This window comes from Ascaphus truei, chromosome 2 (genome assembly GCF_040206685.1).
Source record: "Ascaphus truei isolate aAscTru1 chromosome 2, aAscTru1.hap1, whole genome shotgun sequence".
Classification (NCBI taxonomy): Eukaryota; Metazoa; Chordata; class Amphibia; order Anura; family Ascaphidae; genus Ascaphus; species Ascaphus truei.
This window is the reverse complement of record NC_134484.1, coordinates 134,999,040-135,020,921: the sequence shown is the minus strand read 5'-3', so window position 1 is coordinate 135,020,921 and position 21,882 is coordinate 134,999,040. Positions and strand designations below refer to the sequence as shown.

At 47.9% G+C, this 21,882-nt stretch overlaps 1 protein-coding gene across 2 annotated transcripts in view; it reads right to left on the bottom strand.

Annotated features, from left to right (window-relative positions):
* CLUL1 (clusterin like 1) overlaps positions 1-18,457 on the bottom strand; it is a 42,450-nt gene extending 23,993 nt beyond the window's left edge. The window contains exons 1-3 of one of the 2 annotated variants that reach the window (XM_075585247.1): positions 18,368-18,457; positions 17,598-17,710; positions 14,027-14,175 (exon numbers count right to left, since the gene is read on the bottom strand). In XM_075585247.1, coding sequence (XP_075441362.1) covers positions 14,027-14,175; positions 17,598-17,703 — 255 coding nt within the window. In that variant the 5' untranslated portion in view covers positions 17,704-17,710; positions 18,368-18,457. The remainder of the gene's footprint in view (positions 1-14,026; positions 14,176-17,597; positions 17,711-18,367) is intronic. The other variant, XM_075585248.1, reaches the window with a different exon arrangement.
* Between the last annotated feature and the right edge of the window lie 3,425 nt (positions 18,458-21,882).

The window sequence follows — 21,882 nt, the reverse complement described above, 5'->3', positions numbered from 1 at the left end:
AACCTTGTTTATTTGGCCCTTGTTAGCATTTGAGTTTGACATGCTTGGTCTATAGTCACCGGATTTCTTGAGCTCCTCACTGCACATTCATTATATGACTTTGTTGGGCAATACTCGTCACTTGTTTTTAGGCTAGAGTCACCTTGTGATAAGAAGATTGTTTCACAGAGAAGAAGGGGGGAACTGATCCTGTTCACATTATGACTCTATAAGGACATATTACCAGTATTAGTGCAGCCATTTAGGGATTGGTTTCCCTTACCCACCATGCTAGACATTTTAAGAGGTTAGGTATCAAGCGACTCTTTGAGTAAAATTGGTTGATTTATGAAATTGTGATATGGGACTGCACGAAAATTATCATTCATTTATAATGTCTTTTCGTTTGATTATGAGAATCGCCACTCAAGTCAATGGCATTTAACACGCATTTAACACCAGGTCAGGGTGTGAGACCCCACAGCGGCGTTTAGTAAGGCCTTTTTTATGCTGTGCCTCTAAATTTAAATATGCACAGCTATTTCTCACAACTTTTGCCATGTCTCTCAAAAGAAGTGAGAAATAGCCCTGACTGAGAGGTAAGGACAGAGTTACCAATGCACATTTTTTAATGGATTGCATTAATTTCTGTGTCTGGGACATGGGCTGCCAACAGGGGGGGAGAGCTGGGACAATTGTCTCGGACCCCGCGGCTGCCCAAATTCAGTGTCTGGCTGTCATGCCCCAGCTCTCCTGGACCCTGGACCCAACATTCGCATCCACCCGGTGAATCGACGCAGCATTAGAGGCCTCCCCCCAAGGTAAAATTATTGTGTGTGTGTGTATTGAGTTTGAGGAGGGGTCGTGGGGGAGTATTGAGTGTGAGGAGGGGGTATTGAGTGTGAGGAGGGGAGGCAGGTATTAAGTGTGAGTAGGGGGTATTGAGTGAGGTGAGAAGGAAGAAATTAAGTGTGAGGATCGGATTGAGTGTGAGGAGGGGATTGAGTGTGAAAATGGGAGTTGGGAGAGTTGATTGTGATGAGAGGAGGGGAGAAATGAGTCTCAGAAGGGGAGAGGGGAAATAAGTTTGAGGAGGGGAGGGGAGATGAGTGTGAAGAGGGATTGAGTGTGAGGGGTGAGTGGGATTTGAGAGAGGGAGTGGGATTTGAGAGGGAGGGGCATTGCATGAAAGGAGGAGGGGTGAGTGAGCGAGAGATAGGGCGTAAGAGAGGGATGGGTGAAGGTGAAAGAGTGAGAGAGGGGGAGGGAGTGAGCGAGAGAGGGAGGGGGAGAAGGAGTGTAAGAGAGGGAGATGGGAGGCAGGAGAGGTAGGGGTGTAAGAGAGGGAGGGGATAGGTGGGGGTGTAAGAGAGGGAGAGGGTAGAGGTATGGGTGTAAGAGAGAGGGAGGAAGAGTGAGAGGGGGGAGGAAGAGTGAGAGTGGGGCGCGTGAGAGACAGCGGGGAGAAATACATGGTGGGAAGAGAACATGAGAGGGGGGTGAGAAGTGTAAGAGAATTATACAGATGCAGCGGTCGTTATTCGAACATTTACCTGGGTAAATGTTGCGTTATGCCGCGAGGTGTTGCGAGGAAGTTCTGTTGCAGACATAATGGCCCATTATTTACTGTAGGTAATTGATTGGCTAGTGGTTTTATTTCTTTAATTGATTGGTTGGCTAGTGGTTTTATTTAGATAATTGATCGATTGCCTATTGCTTTTAATTTTACAGTTTGTGTGTTTAGGTGCATGTTATATAGGTTTTATTATTGTGTATTTTGGACATTCAGGCTTTCGTATTAGGGTGACCATTGACTGCTATATAGCTTTTGCCCATATTATATGGGTATGATGTACTACTATAACAATCAATTGGTACAGGGTGGGTATTGTGGGTCCAGGGTGGGTGGTTAGGCTCCCAGGTGGGTAGCGGGGCAGGTTAGCCCCTTAATTACTATAGGGGTTATTAACTGCTATGGTGATTAAGGGGCTATTTTGTATGCTTTCTGGCAACGGAGGACATGGCCTGGCAGTATGCTGACGAGGATGCCCTTCACATTGGCAGGGGTAAGTAGAGCGGTTTTTATTTACTTTATTTATGCTGCCTGGCTAATGTTGTGTTTAATAATGGGCAAATAATCTATTATCCATATCTGGGTAATAGTTATTTTGCCCATTACTGTACTGTATGTGTTTGGTGTGTGGGGGGGAGGTGTATTTATTGAAATGTAGGCCATGTTAATTAATTTTTTTAAATACAGGAATGGTAACGCAGGCCAGCGGGGATCCACGGGGACCACATGAGGACCCACGGACACATGCGGGGAGGAAACGGGGCCCGCACAGCTGTGTGGAACCCATGGGGACTACCTGAGGGCCCCAAGACACCTGTGGGAACCACCCTAGGGACCCCAGACAACCGTGGGGACGACCCGGGGACCCCAGACACCCGCAGGACCACCCATGGACCCCGTTGAGGCCCACGGATACCCGTGGGGACCACCTGGAGGCACACAGAGCATAGCCAGGATCACACGAGAGCCCCCAGAAACCCATGGGAACCACCCGGGGACCCCCGCCAGCCTGTGGTATTAATCCTGTGTCTATAAAAATAAATATTGGTTTTAGGTGGGGGCACAGGGGGTGGGTTGTGTATTGCTGTTTACTACATATTTTAATTTAAATGTATGACGAGTGTAGATGAGATGGGGGTCTCCGGAGCAGAACCGTGTTGGTTTCAGGTCCGGGGACCCCCTGCTTCCCAAGATGCAGGCCCCGTTATGGGGTGCCGGTATCTCCTATGCATGGAAATGTCCCGATCACGTGACGCAGTCATTTCTACGCATAAGAGATACCGGCACCTCATAACGGGGCCTGTATCTCGGGAAGTAGCAGGTCCCCAAACCTGAAATCAATGTGAAAAGAAAAAGATGGCGCTAAATGAGCTTGCAACAATGTAAGTAATGGTATTATTATCACTGTACAAAAGGAATGACGCCTGCGGCTGAGGTATATTGGAAGGGAGTCTTCAATTCCCATACGTATATAAAGAATAGATGACAAGAAAATATATTTCAGCGCATGGGATCAATTTAGGGAGAGAACTTAATGTCTCAGAGGTCAAAGGACATCTGAGACATTTAGTTCTCTCCCTAAATTGATCCCATGCGCAGAAATATATTTTCTTGTCATCTGAAATCAATGCGGTTCAGCTCCGTAGACCCCGTGCTACATTACTGCAAGGTTTAAAAATTAAATAAACCCCCCGCGATCGCCTGTGAGAGGCGCGCAGTTAGAGTGACTGATTCAGCCCCCTTACTGCGCGTCACTTACAGACAGGCAGACCCCGGTAGGAGTCACACCGCAGGGACCCCCTGCTGTGTTAATCCGATGGTCCATTAGTCTTCCGCGGCAAAACTTGTGAGAATCACGGGGAGATCTCGAAATCCATTTCCAGAAATGTTCGAATAACTGCGTCTGCGTCTGTAGGGTCGAGAAATAGAGGGTCGAGTTAGGAGGTGCGTGATAGGGGAGGAGGGAAAGAGAAAGAGGGGGGCTTACAAGGTAACTGACACGAGGTGGGGGGGTCTGGTGTAAACTCTAGTCCTGGGCCCCGTGAAAGCTGTCGGCGGCCCTGCCTGGGTCTTTCACTTTTCCTCTTTTCTCCAAATATAAAAATCTCCTCCAGACACATGACACGTTCTTTTGCCTGAGTATACAATCCGAGAAACCTAAATAACCAGTTTCTTAAATTTGATGTACACGCAAGCATAATATGAAAATGTGCGGGTGGATTTATATATTAATTGTTACACACATTTCCGGAAATGAATATGTAACCAGCGTAGACTATTAAGTTGCGAATCAGCTTCAGAATCCGTGCGTCCAAATCAACAGCTTTATTCATTTTGTGTGTAATCTGATGTGTACATGTCGGCATGTAAGTTTAACGTGCTTGAAGGTGTATTCTCATATACCAATGTAGGACGGCCTACAATATCATTAGACTCCTTGTCTAGCACTTTCATTTTATTTTCTAAATTATAGTATGTTTTTACAAATTTAGGCCTGAAATCATTGAACATCTCAGTGGTAAGTACCAGGGTGTATAAAATATGTTGTGCTCATTCTAAAGTTACAATAATCATTCCCAAATTACAGAAATATTCCATATTGAGCTGCACAGTATTTGCAGTACTCCTGAACAAGAAGCCTACAATATCAGGGGTTGTAAGCTCAGTTCCTGAAAGTATTACTTTGTATGAATATTTTTCCAGCACAGAAAACAACTAAGACTTTGGAACTGAATATAAATGGGAAATGAATGGCAATTAGTGACTTTAAAGAGGAATTCTGCTACGAGTTATTATACAAGATATTTGAAATGATATGGGTTTCCAATCAGTTTGATCACATCATTATAAATATTTATGCTGTTGAGAACAAAACGTTCTACGGTATGTAAGCTTTAATGAAAAAGGAAAGAAGCCAGTTTTCTGAACACTCATTAAAGCAAGGAACTTGTTCCCATGTCAGCATGACAGAATAAATACATGTTAAATATCAACCTGCTTTGGATTTTGTTGCCTTGTTTGCTTATTCAATCTTGAAATAAGAGACAAGGGCCTCATGCAGAGAGCATAGAATTTTAAAAATGGCGAATTTCATAAAAAGTAGCTTTTTTGGAGAGTTTTATTCTCCATATGCAGAAAAGTGCGAATTCTGCTATGTTTAACATGGATGCGTGTGGCGAGTTTAAATTGGCGAGATGCGCGCTTCAGAAACGTGTAAAAACAAATTCGCGCCTTTTTTTTTTCCCTTTACTATAGGCGGCGAGCGCCATCTTGCCATATTTTCGTGTGGCGCGGCAAAAATGCGAGAATCGCGCCTTTTTTTGGCGCGAACAGCCGCTACTTGCCGTTCGCCACCTCTCTGCATTCGGAGAGTTTTAAAAATGGCGCGATGGAGGTTCTCGCCAGCCGCGAGGCGAGTTTTAAACATAGAAATAAAAAAATGGCGCGTTTTTTCGCAACTCGCCATTTTATGCCGTTTTCTGAAGGAAATTGAACAAAAAATGGCGAGTTTTGAAATAACGATGCTCTCTGCATGAGGCCCCAACATCTTTTTATACAGTTGTAAAAATGTAAATTACTGTCAGAGGATTATACAAACTATATATATATATATATATATATATATATATATATATATATATATATATATATATATATATATACATATATATATATATATATATATATATATATATATATATATGCAAATATAACTGTATGCTCATCTGCATGTCTTAGGCAGGTCTGCAACCCCGCCTTTCCCCATTATCACCCAGCATACAGCACTTCCACTGCAGCAAGGGATTCTGGGAAATGACATGCAAATGAGCACACAGTGTCACTTTTTGCCTCAATAACCATTTTTAACATGGTTTCCCTATAGGCTTAAGCTTGCTGCAAGCTTAAGCCTATAGGGAACCATGTTAAAAATGGTTATTGAGGCAAAAAGTGACACTGTGTGCTCATTTGCATGTCATTTCCCAGAATCCCTTGCTGCAGTGGAAGTGCTGTATGCTGGGTGATAATGGGGAAAGGCGGGGTTGCAGACCTGCCTAAGACATGCAGATGAGCATACAGTTATATTTGCATATTTGCTTTCCTGTGGAGGGTTTTTGTCACTTTTTTACTCACCATAACTTAACTCAGTATTTTATATATATATATATATATATATATATATATATATATATATATATATATATATATTAGAGAAAAAGAGAAAAGAAGCGCCCGATCCTTGTGTAAAATCAGATGAACAAAGTTTTAATATCTCATGGACAAGACAAATGCACACTTACAATTTGTCTGATAAAATAAAGCATGTTATGGGACCTGCCCATGCACCAACTGAGGACTCCTCGGTCTCTTCTTTGTGTGTGAGTGTCAGAATTGGCTCCAAAATGGATGTTGCTGTCAGCTGCTGTCTCCAGGGGAGTGTTCCTTAGTGTTTGTGAGCATTCAATCTCCACATGCGGCCGCCATTAGCCTTTCTTCTCACACTTGAAACCGGAAAAGAATCTTCAGGCAAGTCCTTGCCTCCTCACGCTGGTGCTGGGAGCTGCCCTGTCACCGTAGGTTCACTGCCAGATATCCCTACGCGTTTCTTCCGACTCTGCGGATTTCATCTGATTTTACACAAGGATCGGGGCGCTTCTTTTCTCTTTTTCTCTAATAGGTACTGTGGGAGTTCGGTGAGCCCAAGAAGAAGCAGCCTGGACCTTTTGCAAATCAACTTATCATGGACACATGTGGACTTAAGTATTTTTAATATTCACTGCATTTATGGGCTCATATTCGTGTATTGGGAATTTTTTTTCATTGCTTATCTTATGAACCCATTTTTATATTTGCATTTTTTAGTTAAGTCCCAGTGACCCTCAGTGTCATTTCTACTCACAATCATTGGCAATATATCTTTTTTATTGCTTTTTTTCATTTTTTATTCTATTTTTATATGTTATGCACACTTTTATTTTTTTTGCTTTTATGTTTTTATTAAATAGTCATTTTTAGTTTTTCCTGCCAGAATACATTTAGTTATTTTCACAATACTGTTTATTGGGCATATCTGCCTGGTGCAATCACTTGCCACATCTGTCAGGGCTGCAGCAATTTAGGTGTAGTGTGTGAAGGGCGCTGTCTATATTTTCTGTCATATATATATATATATATATACTAGCTGATATACCCGGCGTTGCCCGGGATGTAAATCCGTAATAGGTAGTATTTCTAAATAGGGTAAGAATAGGTTGAGTATTTGGTGGAAAGGTTGTATAATAATGTTGAAAAGAAACATGGAAGAAAATGTAATTCGATGTTGTTTTAAAATGGTTTATTGTAAAGTTATTGTGAGTCGGCGAGTGGCTGGTGAGTGCGGTGTGGCGGTCCCACTACGGTGGGAAGGGGTGTGAGGTGGTGGTGTGAAAGGCAGGGGTGGGAGGGGGCGGGGGGGTGAAAGGCAGGGGCAGGAGGGGGGGAGGAAGGCAGGGGCAAGGGGGGAGGAAGGCAGGGGCAAGGGGGGAGGAAGGCAGGGGCAAGGGGGGGGGGAAGGCAGGGGGAGGCAGGGGGAAGGGGGAGGAAGGCAAGGGAGGGGGGGAGGCAGGGCAAGGGGGGGAGGAGGCAGGGGCAAGGGGGGGCAGGCACGGGCAAGGGGGGGGGTGAAAGGCAAGGGGTGGGTGGGTGGGTTATTTAGTGACTGGGTGGGTTATTTAGTGACTTTATTTAGTGACTGGGTCGGTGGGTTATTTAGTGACTTTATTTAGTGACAGGGTGGGTGGTTTATTTAGTGACTGGGTATTATTTAGTGACTGGGTGGGTTATTTAGTGAGTGGGTGGGTTATTTAGTGACTGGGTGGGTGGGTTATTTAGTGAGTGAGTGAGTGGGTGGGTTATTTAGTGACTTTGTTATTTAGTGACTGGGTGGGTGGGTTATTTAGTGACTGGGTGAGTGGGTTATTTAGTGACTGGGTGAGTGGGTTATTTAGTGACTGGGTGGGTGGGTTATTTAGTGACTGGGTGGGTGTGTGGGTTATTTAGTGACTTTTATTTAGTGACTGGGTGGGTGGGTTATTTAGTGACATCTCCCACTACCCCCGCCCCCCCGCAGCCCCCCATACCTCAGGCGGAGGCCTTAAGATAGCGGGCGGGCAGGCCTGAACTTCCCCCCTGCATCTTACCCCCCCCACGGCGGCATGAAGCTAGTTTCAGGCCAGCAATCACCCCCCCCCCCCCCCCACATGCGGCGGCTTTGGGGGGCATGAAGATAGCGGGCGGCACGCCATTCCCTCCAACCCCCCCCCATACCTCACGTGGTGGCTTGAAGATAGCGGGCGGCACGCCATTCCCTCCACCCCCCCCCCCACCATACCTCACGTGGCAGCTTGAAGATAGCGGGTGGCACGCCATTCCCTCCAACCCCCCCCCCCCCCATACCTCACGTGGCTGCTTGAAGATAGCGGGCGGCACGCCATTCCCTCCAACCCCCCCCCATACCTCACGTGGCGGCTTGAAGATAGCGGGCGGCACGCAATTCCCTCCAACCCCCCCCCCCCCATACCTCACGTGGCTGCTTGAAGATAGCGGGCGGCACACCATTCCCTCCAACCCCCCCCCCCATACCTCACGTGGCTGCTTGAAGATAGCGGGCGGCACGCCATTCCCCCCCCCCCCCATACCTCACGCGGCGGCCGTAGTGGAATATTTGGGGAGGTGGGTGGGAGTCACGTGGTGAGGTGTCCCCGCCGCGGCCGCCAGTCCACGGCCAAGCAGGTTTGCAGGGCTGTGAGGAGGGTGGAAGGAGGCGGTAGGGCTGCTGCTTCGCCCCTGAGGGTTGTGAGGTGATGGGAGCGGCGGCGGCGCTAAACCCCCCACCCGCGCGGCCAAGCAGGGCACTGCGAGGGGAGGTGAGTTGCGGGTGAGGGGGGGGCTGGCCTCGGGGGGGAGGAAGAGGTGTGTGTCTGTGTGTGTGTCTCTCTCCGTCTCTCCTTTGGCCCGTCACTCCGCCTCAGGCCAATGAGAGGTGTGCGGGGGGGCGGGGGGGGGGCAAGGGAGCAATCTCATTGGCCTGGCCCAAGGTCCAATGGGATTGCCGCTAGAGACACAGGGAGGGACACAGGGAGACACATACAGACACGGACACATATGACGCTTTCATAAATATATAGTAAGATATATATATATATATATATATATATATATATACGTATATGTATATGTGTATATATATATGTGTGTATATATATATATATATATATATATATATATATATATATATATATATATATATATATATATAGCAAATATGCAAATGTAAATATAACTGTATGCTCATCTGCATGTCTTAGGACCTGCCTAAGACATGCAGATGAGCATACAGTTGTATTTACATTTGCATATTTGCTTTGCTGTGGAGGGTTTTTGTCACTTTTTTTACTCACCATAACTTAACTCAGTATTATATATATATATATATATAATATATATATATATATATATATATATATATATATATATATATATATATAGAATCCAATGCACAGCCGGCACGCCATATGCAAGTAAATAAGTTTTGGTGCTTATCCCATAAAGCAATAACAGACCATACGATACCGGTTGCAACACGATATCAAGGGACAGCGCGCAGCTAAGTAAATCATAGATTTTCTATATTTGATAATGTATTACTACTGTGAAGCGCTATGTACATTAATGGCGCTATATAAATAAAGACATACATTACAATACATGCGTGCTGTCCCTTGATGTCGTGTTGCAACCGGTATCGTATGGTCTATAAAAAAAAAAAATTATATATATATATATATATATATATATACAGTGCTCGACAAATAATGATAACAACTCGCCCATTGCGAGTGGATTTAGGCCGCTGGCGATCCGTGCTGCGGCTCTATTAATTCCCCTGCTCGCGCCAAAATTTTCAAATTTTTTTTTTTTAAATAAATAAATAAATAAAAAATTCCTCTCTTTGATTGGTCTGACGTGGGGAAGAGGACCGGCTGGCAGCTCTGGGTCAGCCTCTCTCTCCCCCCTCCCCTGCCCACGATCCCCGCTTGCTGCCAGGGGCTCTCACTTCCGTCCCCAGCGCGCGCAAGCAAAGTTGACTGCTGGATCCAGCGCGTCCCCGTCCGGCCACGTTTCCCATGCGGATGTCCCCCGCATGCCCACACATACTAAATTTCCCCCCCAATGCCCCCAGATGTCACCCGCAGACCTCGATGTCGCCCGCAGGCCCAGATACCCACATACCTCTGGTGAGTGGGACTCCCGGCTCCGTTTCTTGTAGTGTCTGTGTGTGTGTGTGGTGTGTGTGGTGTGTGTGGTGTGTGTGAGCTGGGGCTGCTATTCCACTGGAGGCTGCAGTGGGCCGGGCCCGATCAGGTACCGGGGGAAGGGGGGGACGCAACCGGGGGAAGGGGGGACGCACACTTACACCATCCCCTGCAGAGCTGCGGCGGCTATTCCGGGATGCTGCAGTGGGCCGGGACCGAGCAGGTACCGGGGGGGAGGGGACGCACACCACCCTCTGCCGGACCGGGAGGCTGCAGTGGGCCGGGCCCGAGCAGGTACCGGGGGGGGAGGGGACGCACACCACCCTCTGCCGGACCGGGAGGCTGCGGTGGGCCGCGCCCGAGCAGGTACCGGGGGGGAGGGGACGCACACTTACACCCGGTGCCACCAGCGCCATGTCGGGCTGCCGGGTCCCAGATCTATTCCCCCCTGCAGCAGGCGCCTCGCTCCGCTCTTGCTGCGGCCTCCCGTTTAGGCCGCGCGGGGCGGGCGATGTGCAGGAGAGGTGAACGGTGATGCAAGGGTGGAGTGAACGGAGGTAAGGGGGGGGGGTGAATGGAGGTAAGGGTGGGGGGTGAGCGGAGGTAAGGGGGGGGGTGAACGGAGGTAAGGGGGGGGTGAACGGAGGTAAGAGGGGGGGTGAACGGAGGTAAGGGGGGGTGAACGGAGTTGGGGGAGGAGGGGGGTGAATAGAGATGCAAAGGGGAGACAGGCTGGACTGGGGAGAGAGCAGAGAGAGAGACAGGCTGGAGTGGGGAGAGGACTGAAAGAGAGACTGGGGGGGGGGGAGAAGAGAGAGACAGGCTGGGGGGGGGGGCTAAATTCTCCCAGTCAGTCAGTCGCCCACCCAGTCAGTCACCTACCTACCCAGTCAGTCACCCATCCAGTCAGTCAGTCACCTACCCACCCAGTCACCTATCAAAGTCAGTCACCTACCCACCCACCCAGTCAGTTAGTCACCTACCCACCTACCTAAGTGTCAGTCAGTCACCTACCCACCCACCCAGTCATCCCCCCCACCCAGTCAGTCAGTCACCTACCCACCCAGTCAGTCACCTACCAAAGTCAGTCAGTCACCTACCCACCCACCCAGTCAGTCAGTCACCTAACCACCCACCCATTCACCCACCCAGTCAGTCACCCACCCACCACCCACCCAGTCAGTCACCTACCCACCACCCACCCAGTCAGTCACCTACCCACCACCCACCCAGTCAGTCACCTACCCACCCACCCAGTCAGTCACCCACCCACTCAGTCACCCATCCACTCAGTCAGTAAGTCACCCCCCCACCCAGTCAGTCATAAAGTCAGTAATACCCCCCCACCCAGTCAGTCATACCCCCCCCACCCATTCAGTCATACCCCCCCACCCAGTCAGTAAAATGTCAGTCATCCCACCCCCTGCCCAGTCGCCAAGTCACCCAGTCACCCCACCCAGTCAGACAGTCAGTAATCCCCACCCAGTCAGACACCCCGTCACCCCACCCAATCAACCAGTCAGTCACCCCACCCCCCCAATCACCCTACCGAGTCAACCCATCCCCCCACAGTCACTCTCTCTCTGTCTCTCACACTCTCTCCGTCTCTCACACTCTCTCCGTCTCACACACACTCTCCGTCTCACACACACTCTCCGTCTCACACTCTCTCTCCGTCTCACACTCTCTCTCCGTCTCACACTCTCTCTCACCCTCTCTCACCCTCTCTCTCCGTCTCTCTCACCCTCTCTCTCTGTCTCTCTCACCCTCTCTCTCCGTCTCTCTCACCCTCTCTCTCCGTCTCTCTCACCCTCTCTCTCCGTCTGTCTCACCCTCTCTCTCCGTCTGTCTCACCCTCTCTCTGTCTCACCCTCTCTCTGTCTCACCCTCTCTCTGACTCACCCTCTCTCTGACTCACCCTCTCTCTGTCTCACCCTCTCTCTGTCTCACCCTCTCTCTGTCTCACTCTCTCTCACAATCTGGATCTGGATATTTTATTTACCCTGTATATCTTAACTGCCCTATACAACACCGAAATAACCTATACTGCTTTCTTCCAGATCTAACTCTCGAGCTTCACACAGAAGACATCGGAATTCCCCGTAACCCAGAAGACAGGTAGGGAACACCTCCCCTCCAATGTATAACATTGCGGAAATGAGGTACCTGGACATTGAGGGTCTGCGGATCAGGTAAGATCCCAGGCGGGATTGCTGCTTTAAATATTGTAAAGCGGGGGCATCCAGGCACTAGTTAAGGGGTGCAGGAAACTAGTCCTTCACATCTGGCTTTTTTTTCTAGATTCGACATTTATACACACACACACAAGGACTAATTGTAGTATAATGTAATACAATAAATAAACTTATGTCAAAAACGAATGTTCTTACTAGGAATTTATTCAATTTATTTCATTTATGGTTTTTTTAAATGCGGGTCTGGGGGCGGGATTAGAGGCGGGGTTGGGGGTGGGACTAGAGGCGGGGTTGGGGCGGGACTAGGTGGCGAGTAGATTTTTTGGTTCGGCGAGTAGATTTTTAGGTGATTTGTCAAGCACTGTATATATATATATATATATATATATATATATATATATATACATATCACAAGTGATATTCTTTATTGGATATATATATATATATAAATACATACATATCACCCCCCCCGCCCTCCTCAACGGCTGCCCGGCCTTGACCCCCCCCGCCCTTCCCGGCGGCTGGCCCGCAACAACGGAACCACCCCCTATCACCACTCCGAGGGACCTCACAAACATCACCCTCTCTCCCGGTGCTCAGCCTCTCTCCCGGTGCTCACCCTCTCTCCCAGTGCTCACCCTCTCTCCCGGTGCTCCCTCCCACAGACCGCTCCCCCCCCCAGAGCACGCTTGCACCTTCAGGCCTAGATGCCGCGCCCCCAGCTCACCATCCCCGCGCGCGCTGCTCCAGCTCTTTCAGTCGGGAGCTGCACGGGCCGGCTGCCCACACTACCTCCTCACCTGAGCGTCTCAGCTCCGCATCGCCGGGGGAAACGGAGACCGCCGAGGAACCCGAGGAGGAGGAGGAGCGCGGCCCGGTGCGAGGTAAGTAACCGCAGGGGAAGGGATCTTTCACCCCGGCCCTTCACCCGGCCCGGCCCTTCACCCGGCACGGCCCTTCACCCGGCTCGGCCCTTCACCCGGCCTGGCCCTTCACCCGGCTCGGCCCTTCACCCGGCTCGGCCCTTCACCCCCCCCCCCGGCCTGGCCCTTAACCCCCCCCGGCCCGGCCCTTGGCCCGGCCCTTCACCCGGCCCGGCCCTTCACCCAGCCCTTAACCCCCCCCAGCTGGCCCTTCACCCCCCCGGCCCGGCCCTTCACCCCTCCCCCCCCGGCCAGGCCCATCACCCCCCCCGGCCCTGCCCTTCACCCCCCCCGGCGATGCCCTTCACCCCCCTCCCCCCCGGCTATGCCCTTCGCCCCCTCCCGGCCCTGCTCTTTGCCCCCTCCGGCCCTGCTCTTCGCCCCCACCCTCCCTGCCCTTCGCCCCTACCCTCCCTGCCCTTCGCCCCCACCCTCCCTGCCCTTTGCCACCACCCTCCCTGCCCTTCGCCCCCCCTCCCTGCCCTTCGCCCCCCCTCCCTGCCCTTCGCCTCCCCCTCCCTGCCCTTCGCCCCCCCCCTCCCTGCCCTTCACCCCCACCCTCCCTGCCCTTTGCTCCCTCACCCCCCTCCCTGCCCTTTGCCCCCTCGCCCCCCTCCCTGCCCTTTGCCCCCTCGCCCCCCTCCCTGCCCTTTGCCCCCTCTCCCCCCTCCCTGCCCTTTGCCCCCTCGCCCCCCTCCCGGCCCTTTGCCCCCTCGCCCCCCTCTCTGCCCTTCGCCCCCCTCCCTGCCCTTCGCCCCCCTCCCTGCCCTTCACCCCCCTCCCTGCCCTTCACCCCCTTCGCCCCCCTCCCTGCCCTTTGCCCCCCTCCCTGCCCTTCGCCCCCCTCCCTGCCCTTCGCCCTCCTCCCTGCCCTTCGCCCCCCTCCCTGCCCTTCCCCTCCTCTCCACGCCCCCTGCCCCAGCAATCACGGGCAACACCGGGTTTATCAGATAGTACAGTATATAGTTAAAACAAGGGCTTTTGATATTATTTGTCCTTAAAGGCTCAAAGAAGTATGTATTATGTACTATGCCTTAATTGGACAAAAACAACATGTAACATTACCGCCTTTTCTTCTGTGGTTTTCCTCAGGGATTTAATGATATTTTCATGCTTCTCTTCATTTCTTTCCATGATTATCTTCATTTGCTTCACTCCAGTCAAAGCCTTCTTTACCTCTTGCTCAACATACTCCTCTCCAAGATTAGAGATAGCTGAACATGGAATGCAGAGTGTTATAGATTAATCCAGCGGTGCGCAATCTGTGGGGCGCGACCCCCAAGGGGGGCGCGAGACTGCCGACGGGGGGCGCGGGGTTTACAGAGGCCCCGCGCGCTTCCCGAAGGCACTTAAATTAAGTGCCGGGGGAGCTGCAGGGCCTCTGTAAACCATACTTACCCGTGGCTCCGGCGGCTTCCTCCCGGCGTCGCCATGGCAACGCGGCGTCAAAATGACGCTGCGAGGTCATGTGACGTCACGTTGCTATGGCAACGTGACGTCATTACGCCGGTGCGAGGGTAAGTTGGGGTTAGGGGGGGCGCGGGAGTGAGGGGACAGCCGGCAGGGGGGCGCAGGGAAAAAAGTTTGCGCCCCCCTGGATTAATCTACAGTAAATAAAAATACAACTTGTGGTGCATTTTTATGTCTCAGACAAGTGTGCTGCAACCCTGTCTTTCCCGATTACCGCTTGGCATACAGTGAATCCACTGCAGCCAGGGACTCTGAGTAATGACATGCCATTGAGCACTGTGTGTCACTCTTTACTTCTTAGGCGTATAATATAGTGTGCGCGCGCGCGTGCGCTACCATGCGCGTCAATTATTATTGGGTATGTTAGCCAGACGTTTGTATACTTGGGATGCGTGCGCGCATGGCCGTGAGCGGTGGCGTGGCAGACCAGGGAAACCAATCATAGCGTGGCCCAACGCTGTGATGTCAGACTCACACCCCTTAAACGCGTGCGTCACCATATGCACCCTAGCAATGACACACGCACGCCATGTGCAACGGAGGGTGTGCGCCTGTACGAGCAGCAGCGGGGACTATATAAAAAGCCGTACGCTGCGGCCACGCTCCCGCTGAGCGCTATCATGCTTGAGAGCGGTGACGTCACCAACTCCCCAAGTATGAGCACTCGGCTGTCCTGCATAATTGTGGGGTGGGGGAGGGCGTGACCAAACAATGACTGACGCTGATTGGTGGCTGAAGGTCACCTGGAAATCAATTTCATATGTCTCGCCAAGCACCTAGCACCCATGAGCGTACGAGTATGAGCTCGCGTCTGCCGTGTGAAAAGGTGAAGAATAGTGCGCAACTACTAAACAATTCACAACGTGAAGTGATAATACAGTGGAAAATAAATAAATAATACGTGACCTTATGGACACTAAGTAAAATGGAGCATCTGCAGCCGTGATACCAGGGATGGCTCAGAACACCCCCTAGAAGTTTAGACAAATACACAAAAGACACAGCGCACAACGCTCATAATGCATTAAAAATTATATTAAAACAACCATTCAATAAGGTAAGTATTGTGCGTACATCAAAGAAAATTTATACAAGCGTGTTAGTGGTTAAGTTACCCGTGCACCACACAGAACGCCAGATCAGATATCGTCAGTGGTATTAGAAGCAGTTCCTTGATCTCCCGATTCCAAGTGGGTGTGTACATAGTCCTAAGAGTCCCCACTCACATGGGTAGAGAGTCCAGCACGTCCGTAGTGCTCACGTGAGAATCGCCGTATCAAACGGATCTCCACGATGGCTGGAATCCTCTCACAGTCCTCCGTTCCGGCACTTCCGGGTTGATGACGTCACTGGAAGGCGACACTATAACTCGCGTCGCAGACTTCCTCCGGTAGCCGAATCAGCCCACAATGTTAGGGCAAGATATAGATGGTAGAACAATAGCACTTTATCCAACACGTTTCGAAACCGTTGGATAAAGTGCTATTGTTCTACCATCTATATCTTGCCCTAACATTGTGGGCTGATTCGGCTACCGGAGGAAGTCTGCGACGCGAGTTATAGTGTCGCCTTCCAGTGACGTCATCAACCCGGAAGTGCCGGAACGGAGGACTGTGAGAGGATTCCAGCCATCGTGGAGATCCGTTTGATACGGCGATTCTCACGTGAGCACCACGGACGTGCTGGACTCTCTACCCATGTGAGTGGGGACTCTTAGGACTATGTACACACCCACTTGGAACCGGGAGATCGAGGAACTGCTTCCAATACCACTGACGACATCTGATCTGGCATTCTGTGTGGTGCACGGGTAACATAACCCCTGACATGCTTGTTTAAATTTTCTTTAATGTACGCACAATACTTACCTTATTGAATGGTTGTTTTAATATAATTTTTAATGCACTATGAGCGTTGTGCGCTGTGTCTTTTGTGTATTCGCCTGCCGTGTGAGCCTGGCCCGACACATTGAGATTTATTGAACTCAACACGCTAAGGCGCTCAGTGACAGTGTGGACGCAGCCTTATCCATTTGAACATGGATCCTGTAGGGTTAGAAGTAAAGAGTGACACACTGTGCTCATTTGCATGTCATTACCCAGAATCCCTGGCTGCAGTGGAAGCACTGTTTGCTAAGCAATAATGGGGATAGACAGGGATGCATACCTGTATGAGACATGCAAATGCACCACAAGGGTTTTTTTTATTTACTGTAGATTAATCACTAATACTCTGCGGTTCAATTACTAAAAAAAATAAATCTATTTTACTATTCCAGTTAATTATGTGATTGGCTCTAGATACAATAGCAGTGTTATGATTCTGATTGCATACAATCTGAGGCATACAAATATGGGTAGTAGCAATGACAGAGAGGGGGACTATATTAATATTGTTTAAGGCTCTTTAAACCTTGAGGGAGAAATTACATTTCCGTTATTCTTTTCTTTTTTATCACGTCATAATACCTTCAGCTTTCTTCATTACACATTCGTCTTGACCAAATAGTCTAAATTTGGCACAGCAACATGAGTAAAATATTTACATTATACAATAGGATAAACATATGGAATGTACTGGACTTGGTCCATGCTGATTATTTAAAACTAGCTCTCAGCTGAAAGCATGATTTATGTCTGCTTGGTGGGCTGTGGTTTCTAGTATCATAATCTCCTATTCAATATGCTGTATAGCTGTCGTCCCAGTGCTGTAGAATATTTCAGTCCCATTCATTTAAATGGATCAGAACTCTTGCCCAACATGGGAAAGGTGGCTTCACAGTATATTCTATAGTTTTAAAACACTGTCACCAAGTTGATAACAACTATATAGAATATCTGGTGGAAACCAGACCTTCACAGGCACATATTACAAGTATGTGATGAAATCACAGGATGAAGAGACAGGTCATGTATAGATGCGCTATTGACCACTTCACCAATCAAGCCGAAAAGATTCCCGCATTAAGAGTTACTGCAAATGATTTCATTTTCACACAACTATATGTTATACGTGTCCGTAACATAACTCATGTAAAACTTCATTGGCCCATTAGATGGAGTAGTTTAGTTCACTTACGCACCACATTTTGTGAACTACTTGCTAAAAACATAGTGATGAAGTATGTGGTGTTGGTCACACTTGTACTATATCAACAGTACGGTACCTTTTATTTTTCTCCTGAGAGTACTATCGTCTACTTGGGACATTGGTGCACTTTTCAGGCATTTGAGCCATAGCAGATATGTTATCAAGACAAAAAACGATTTCATATTCCTCCTGGAAAAACCAAGACCAAACAAAATGATGAAATCACATACCCCCATTTACATAACATCTCATTCTGATGCAGACTTCTAATTAACCCAAATATATTTTAGTGGTCACTACGAAAAAAAGATAAACAACATTGACATCTAAATTAAAAAAAAAGCTAAAATCAAGATTTAATATATGTTTATTTGTCATGCGGTGCGGGTTTTTTCACCCAAAACTACAAGAAGCGTTTTTAATGGTGGTATGAAGTTTCGTCAAAAACGTTTTATTAAACATACGTATTGAGGTTTATATAAATGTGTATCTTTCCTGTGTCCACAAAACATTAAGCAGTATTGAATGCCAAATAATGTTAAATTATATAACTTTGATACAAATTACTATATACAATAAATATTTTTTATTTTTAGACTACTCTAAGAAGCATATTCTAGTAACCCCCATAACAGAAGCTTCAATGGCCAAAAAAACACACTGCATACAATCATGTACTCCAGACCTGTATGCATATTAAACAACCAATATTACTGTATCTCATTTTGTCTACACCCATATTTTCAAAATGAATGTACAAAGGTTATGACAGGAATGGGGACTCTTAAAGGGGTCAGCGTTTGCAGGGGTGTTTAAAACACGTCTAGAGATAATAAAATATATTACCACAATGAGAAATATCTCCTCTCTATACACGGCAGACACTGGAGACATCAGATGTTCCGAATTAATTATCTGAAGCGTCCAGGATTTTTCTAGTACCTACTTATCTGATGACTTGGTCCTTAATCCAATTATCAGAGGACTTTGTGATTAGGCTAAAGCATATGTGTCAGATACCTGGGGCCTCCAAGCTGTCTGTTTATCTTAAAGAGTACGCACTAGGGGGAGTGCTTCACATACAGGGAGATGGTTTTAGTTGTGTTTGCTGTTCCCTTGTTTACTTTACACTTGTTTCTTTTTAGCTTGTATGTTGCCTTCTCGGTTTATGTATTGAAAAAATTGGGGACAAACAAAAGATGAATAAAAACAACATGAGCTAACCTGCTACAAATCAGAATCACAAGCTGGCGTGTATCTTGGTGGAATCTTAAGGGGAGATTTACTAAGGTCTGTTGTGGGTTAATGCACCTGGTCTGGCATTAACTGCCACTGCAATTCAAGCAATTAACACAGATTGGGTGCGTTATCATGCAACTGATATTTAAGTAATAATCCCTGAAGAACAGGGCATTACTGGCCAATAATGCCCTGGCTGGAAGAGTTGAAGGCACGAGGCGAAGCCGAGGGACTTTAACCCAGCCAGGGCATTATTGGCCAGTAATGCCCTGTTCTGAGGGGATTATTATTATTATAGGCTAAATGTAGGCTTATTTCATAAATAATAGACACTTTTGTATAGTTAAATAGATTTTTTTATTAAAATAAAATGGTAAATACATGAAACCACCTCTATATACGCTTACACTGCAGATATCTATATCCACACACTGCCGCCCCCTCTGTGTACACACACACACACACACACAGCAGCTCAACACACACAAACTGCTGACACACACACACACACACACACACACACACACACACACACACACACACACACACACACACACACACACACACACACACACACACACACACACAAACTGCTGCTACACACACATGCTACACCCATAAACACTGCTGCTGACACTGACATACACACACACACACACACACACACACAACCCAGCAGCTCTACACACACACACTCTGCTGCTACACACATGCTACACCCATAAACACTGCTACTTACACACACACACACACACACACACACACACACACACACACACACACACACACACACACACACACACACACACACACACACACACACACTGGAGCTCTATACAAACACACAGTAGCTCTGTACACACACACATCAGCTCTACACAGACACACAAACTGCTGCTACACGTACAACAACACAACACACACACACTTACTAAACTTTGCACTCCCCCCCACCACTACACAGAACAACACAGAACCTCTACACACACCCCCCCCCCACACACACACACAACACTGCACCTCTATACACAAGACAGCACCTCTACACACATAACATACACACACACACAACACTGCACCTCTATACACAGCACAGCACCTCTACACACACACACAAACTGCTGCTACACACACATGCTACACCCATAAACACTGCTGCTGACACTGACATACACACACACACACACACACACACACACACACACACACACACACACACACACACACACACACACACACACACACACACACACACACACACACACAGCACCTCTACACAGATATACAACAGCACCCACACACTGCTACTGACACACACACACACACACACACACACACACAAACTGCAGCCACAAAGAATCTGCTCAGAAAATCTCAGTCAGCTCTTGAGGGGGAGGAGTCAACCCATGGCTGATACGTCCTGACCAATCCCCTGCCCTGTCTAAGAGCTGTCACTTCATTCAGACGAATCCCCTGCCCTGTCTCAGCTGTTCTGAAAGCTGATTGACTGGAAATAAACACATTGAAATCTACACATTGCAAGCTGTTTAAATTCCTGGCATTACTGATTGGATAATGCCTGGAATTTTAACCAATCAGAGAGCAGGGTTTTCAATAATGCCCGGAATTTTACTGCTTTAGCCTATAATAGTGTATATCCCCCATAGTTGTCGATTCATCCAATTTTTAAACTAGTTGCCTGGTGTTATTGGCCTTATATTACTTACACCATCAGGCTTCTGAGCATGACTTCTTGCTCTAGCATTATCATTCCTCTGACTTTTTGTCTTTCCTAATAAGGATTATTATGTAAACCATGCACTATTGTAATTTCTGATTATGAACATGAGCACATGTTTAGCCTTCAAAAGCCCTTTAGAAGAAAAGGATGCATGAAGGGCTGACCCAACATTAGTTCTCCTGAATGTATTGAGTTATATTCACAAATAACATTTAGTCAATAATTTATGTGTGATAAGAGGGAACAATTTGAAATTGTCTAATGACAGTGAAGTCGTAACACAATTGGAGTTAATATATTTACATAGATAAAAGTGTGTTTTGATGCACAATTGAGACATGCTAGAACAGGTTCTTAGATGTATTGCAGAATTTTAGACTTAACGCCACTTCAGATAAGGAGGATTTCTTTGGGCAAATTACAGGGACAAAGAATGATACAGAGACGCAGACTGTGATACATCTCATTATAATATGTGCACCATGTAACTCCTCCCCAACTGCTCCTACTGATTCTCCCTCAGTTGTATTAGGGCACCGATACAGTGTTTAAAAAAAAGTAACTTTTCAAAATGATGTTGAAACCTGTGATATTTCTTCCCTCTGTAGTAAAAGTGTCATGGCTGACACAAAATATCGCTGGTAAGTAGCCATATATATGGAGCCTATTTTGGCCTGGACATTGGCAGTGCTGTTGGGATGTCAAGAGTGAGTGAGTCTCAGGTGGTTTCTGATTAGAAATCTTTATTGTATGTTTTTAAACTCATTTATTAACTTTTTTCTTTCCAAAATTACAAAGTAATTACCCTTTGAGAAAGCTACACATGAAACGTACGTTGGGGTAGGGTAGGCGACGTCATAGACATCACACATTAGTGATGTGCACTCCGCGCACCGCGTCTGCATGGACAGTAGCTGAATGGCGGTTTCATTGTAAGACGCTCGGCTCCTGTTACAGTTCTCCGATTAGGCAGCTGAGACTGCTGAGTGTCAGGAAAATACCTAGGGCTAGCACAGCCATTGTTGATAGGGCCTTTCTTACCTATCTCCTGCCTTTGCCACCCCCCCCCCCCCCGCCTCATTGTAGGGTTATGTATGTAGGGCTTCTTGAATTATCGGTCTTTGACACTTGACTAGAGACTCTACAGTGTGCACCCTTCCTATATAAGGATATCACTGGTAATCTGCGGATCTGTTTGGAGGGCTGCACAACTAGGCAGGTAAAAATAACTGATTGTGTCAGTGCAGTTACCTAGGCACTTTTAAGGATAACCTAGGTAGGCACAATGGCTCTCAATGGGAGAAATACATATTTGACTTACCCCATCCTAGTTGACGGTCACGATCTTCAGGGCAATGAGCCCACCACAACCAATCCACCC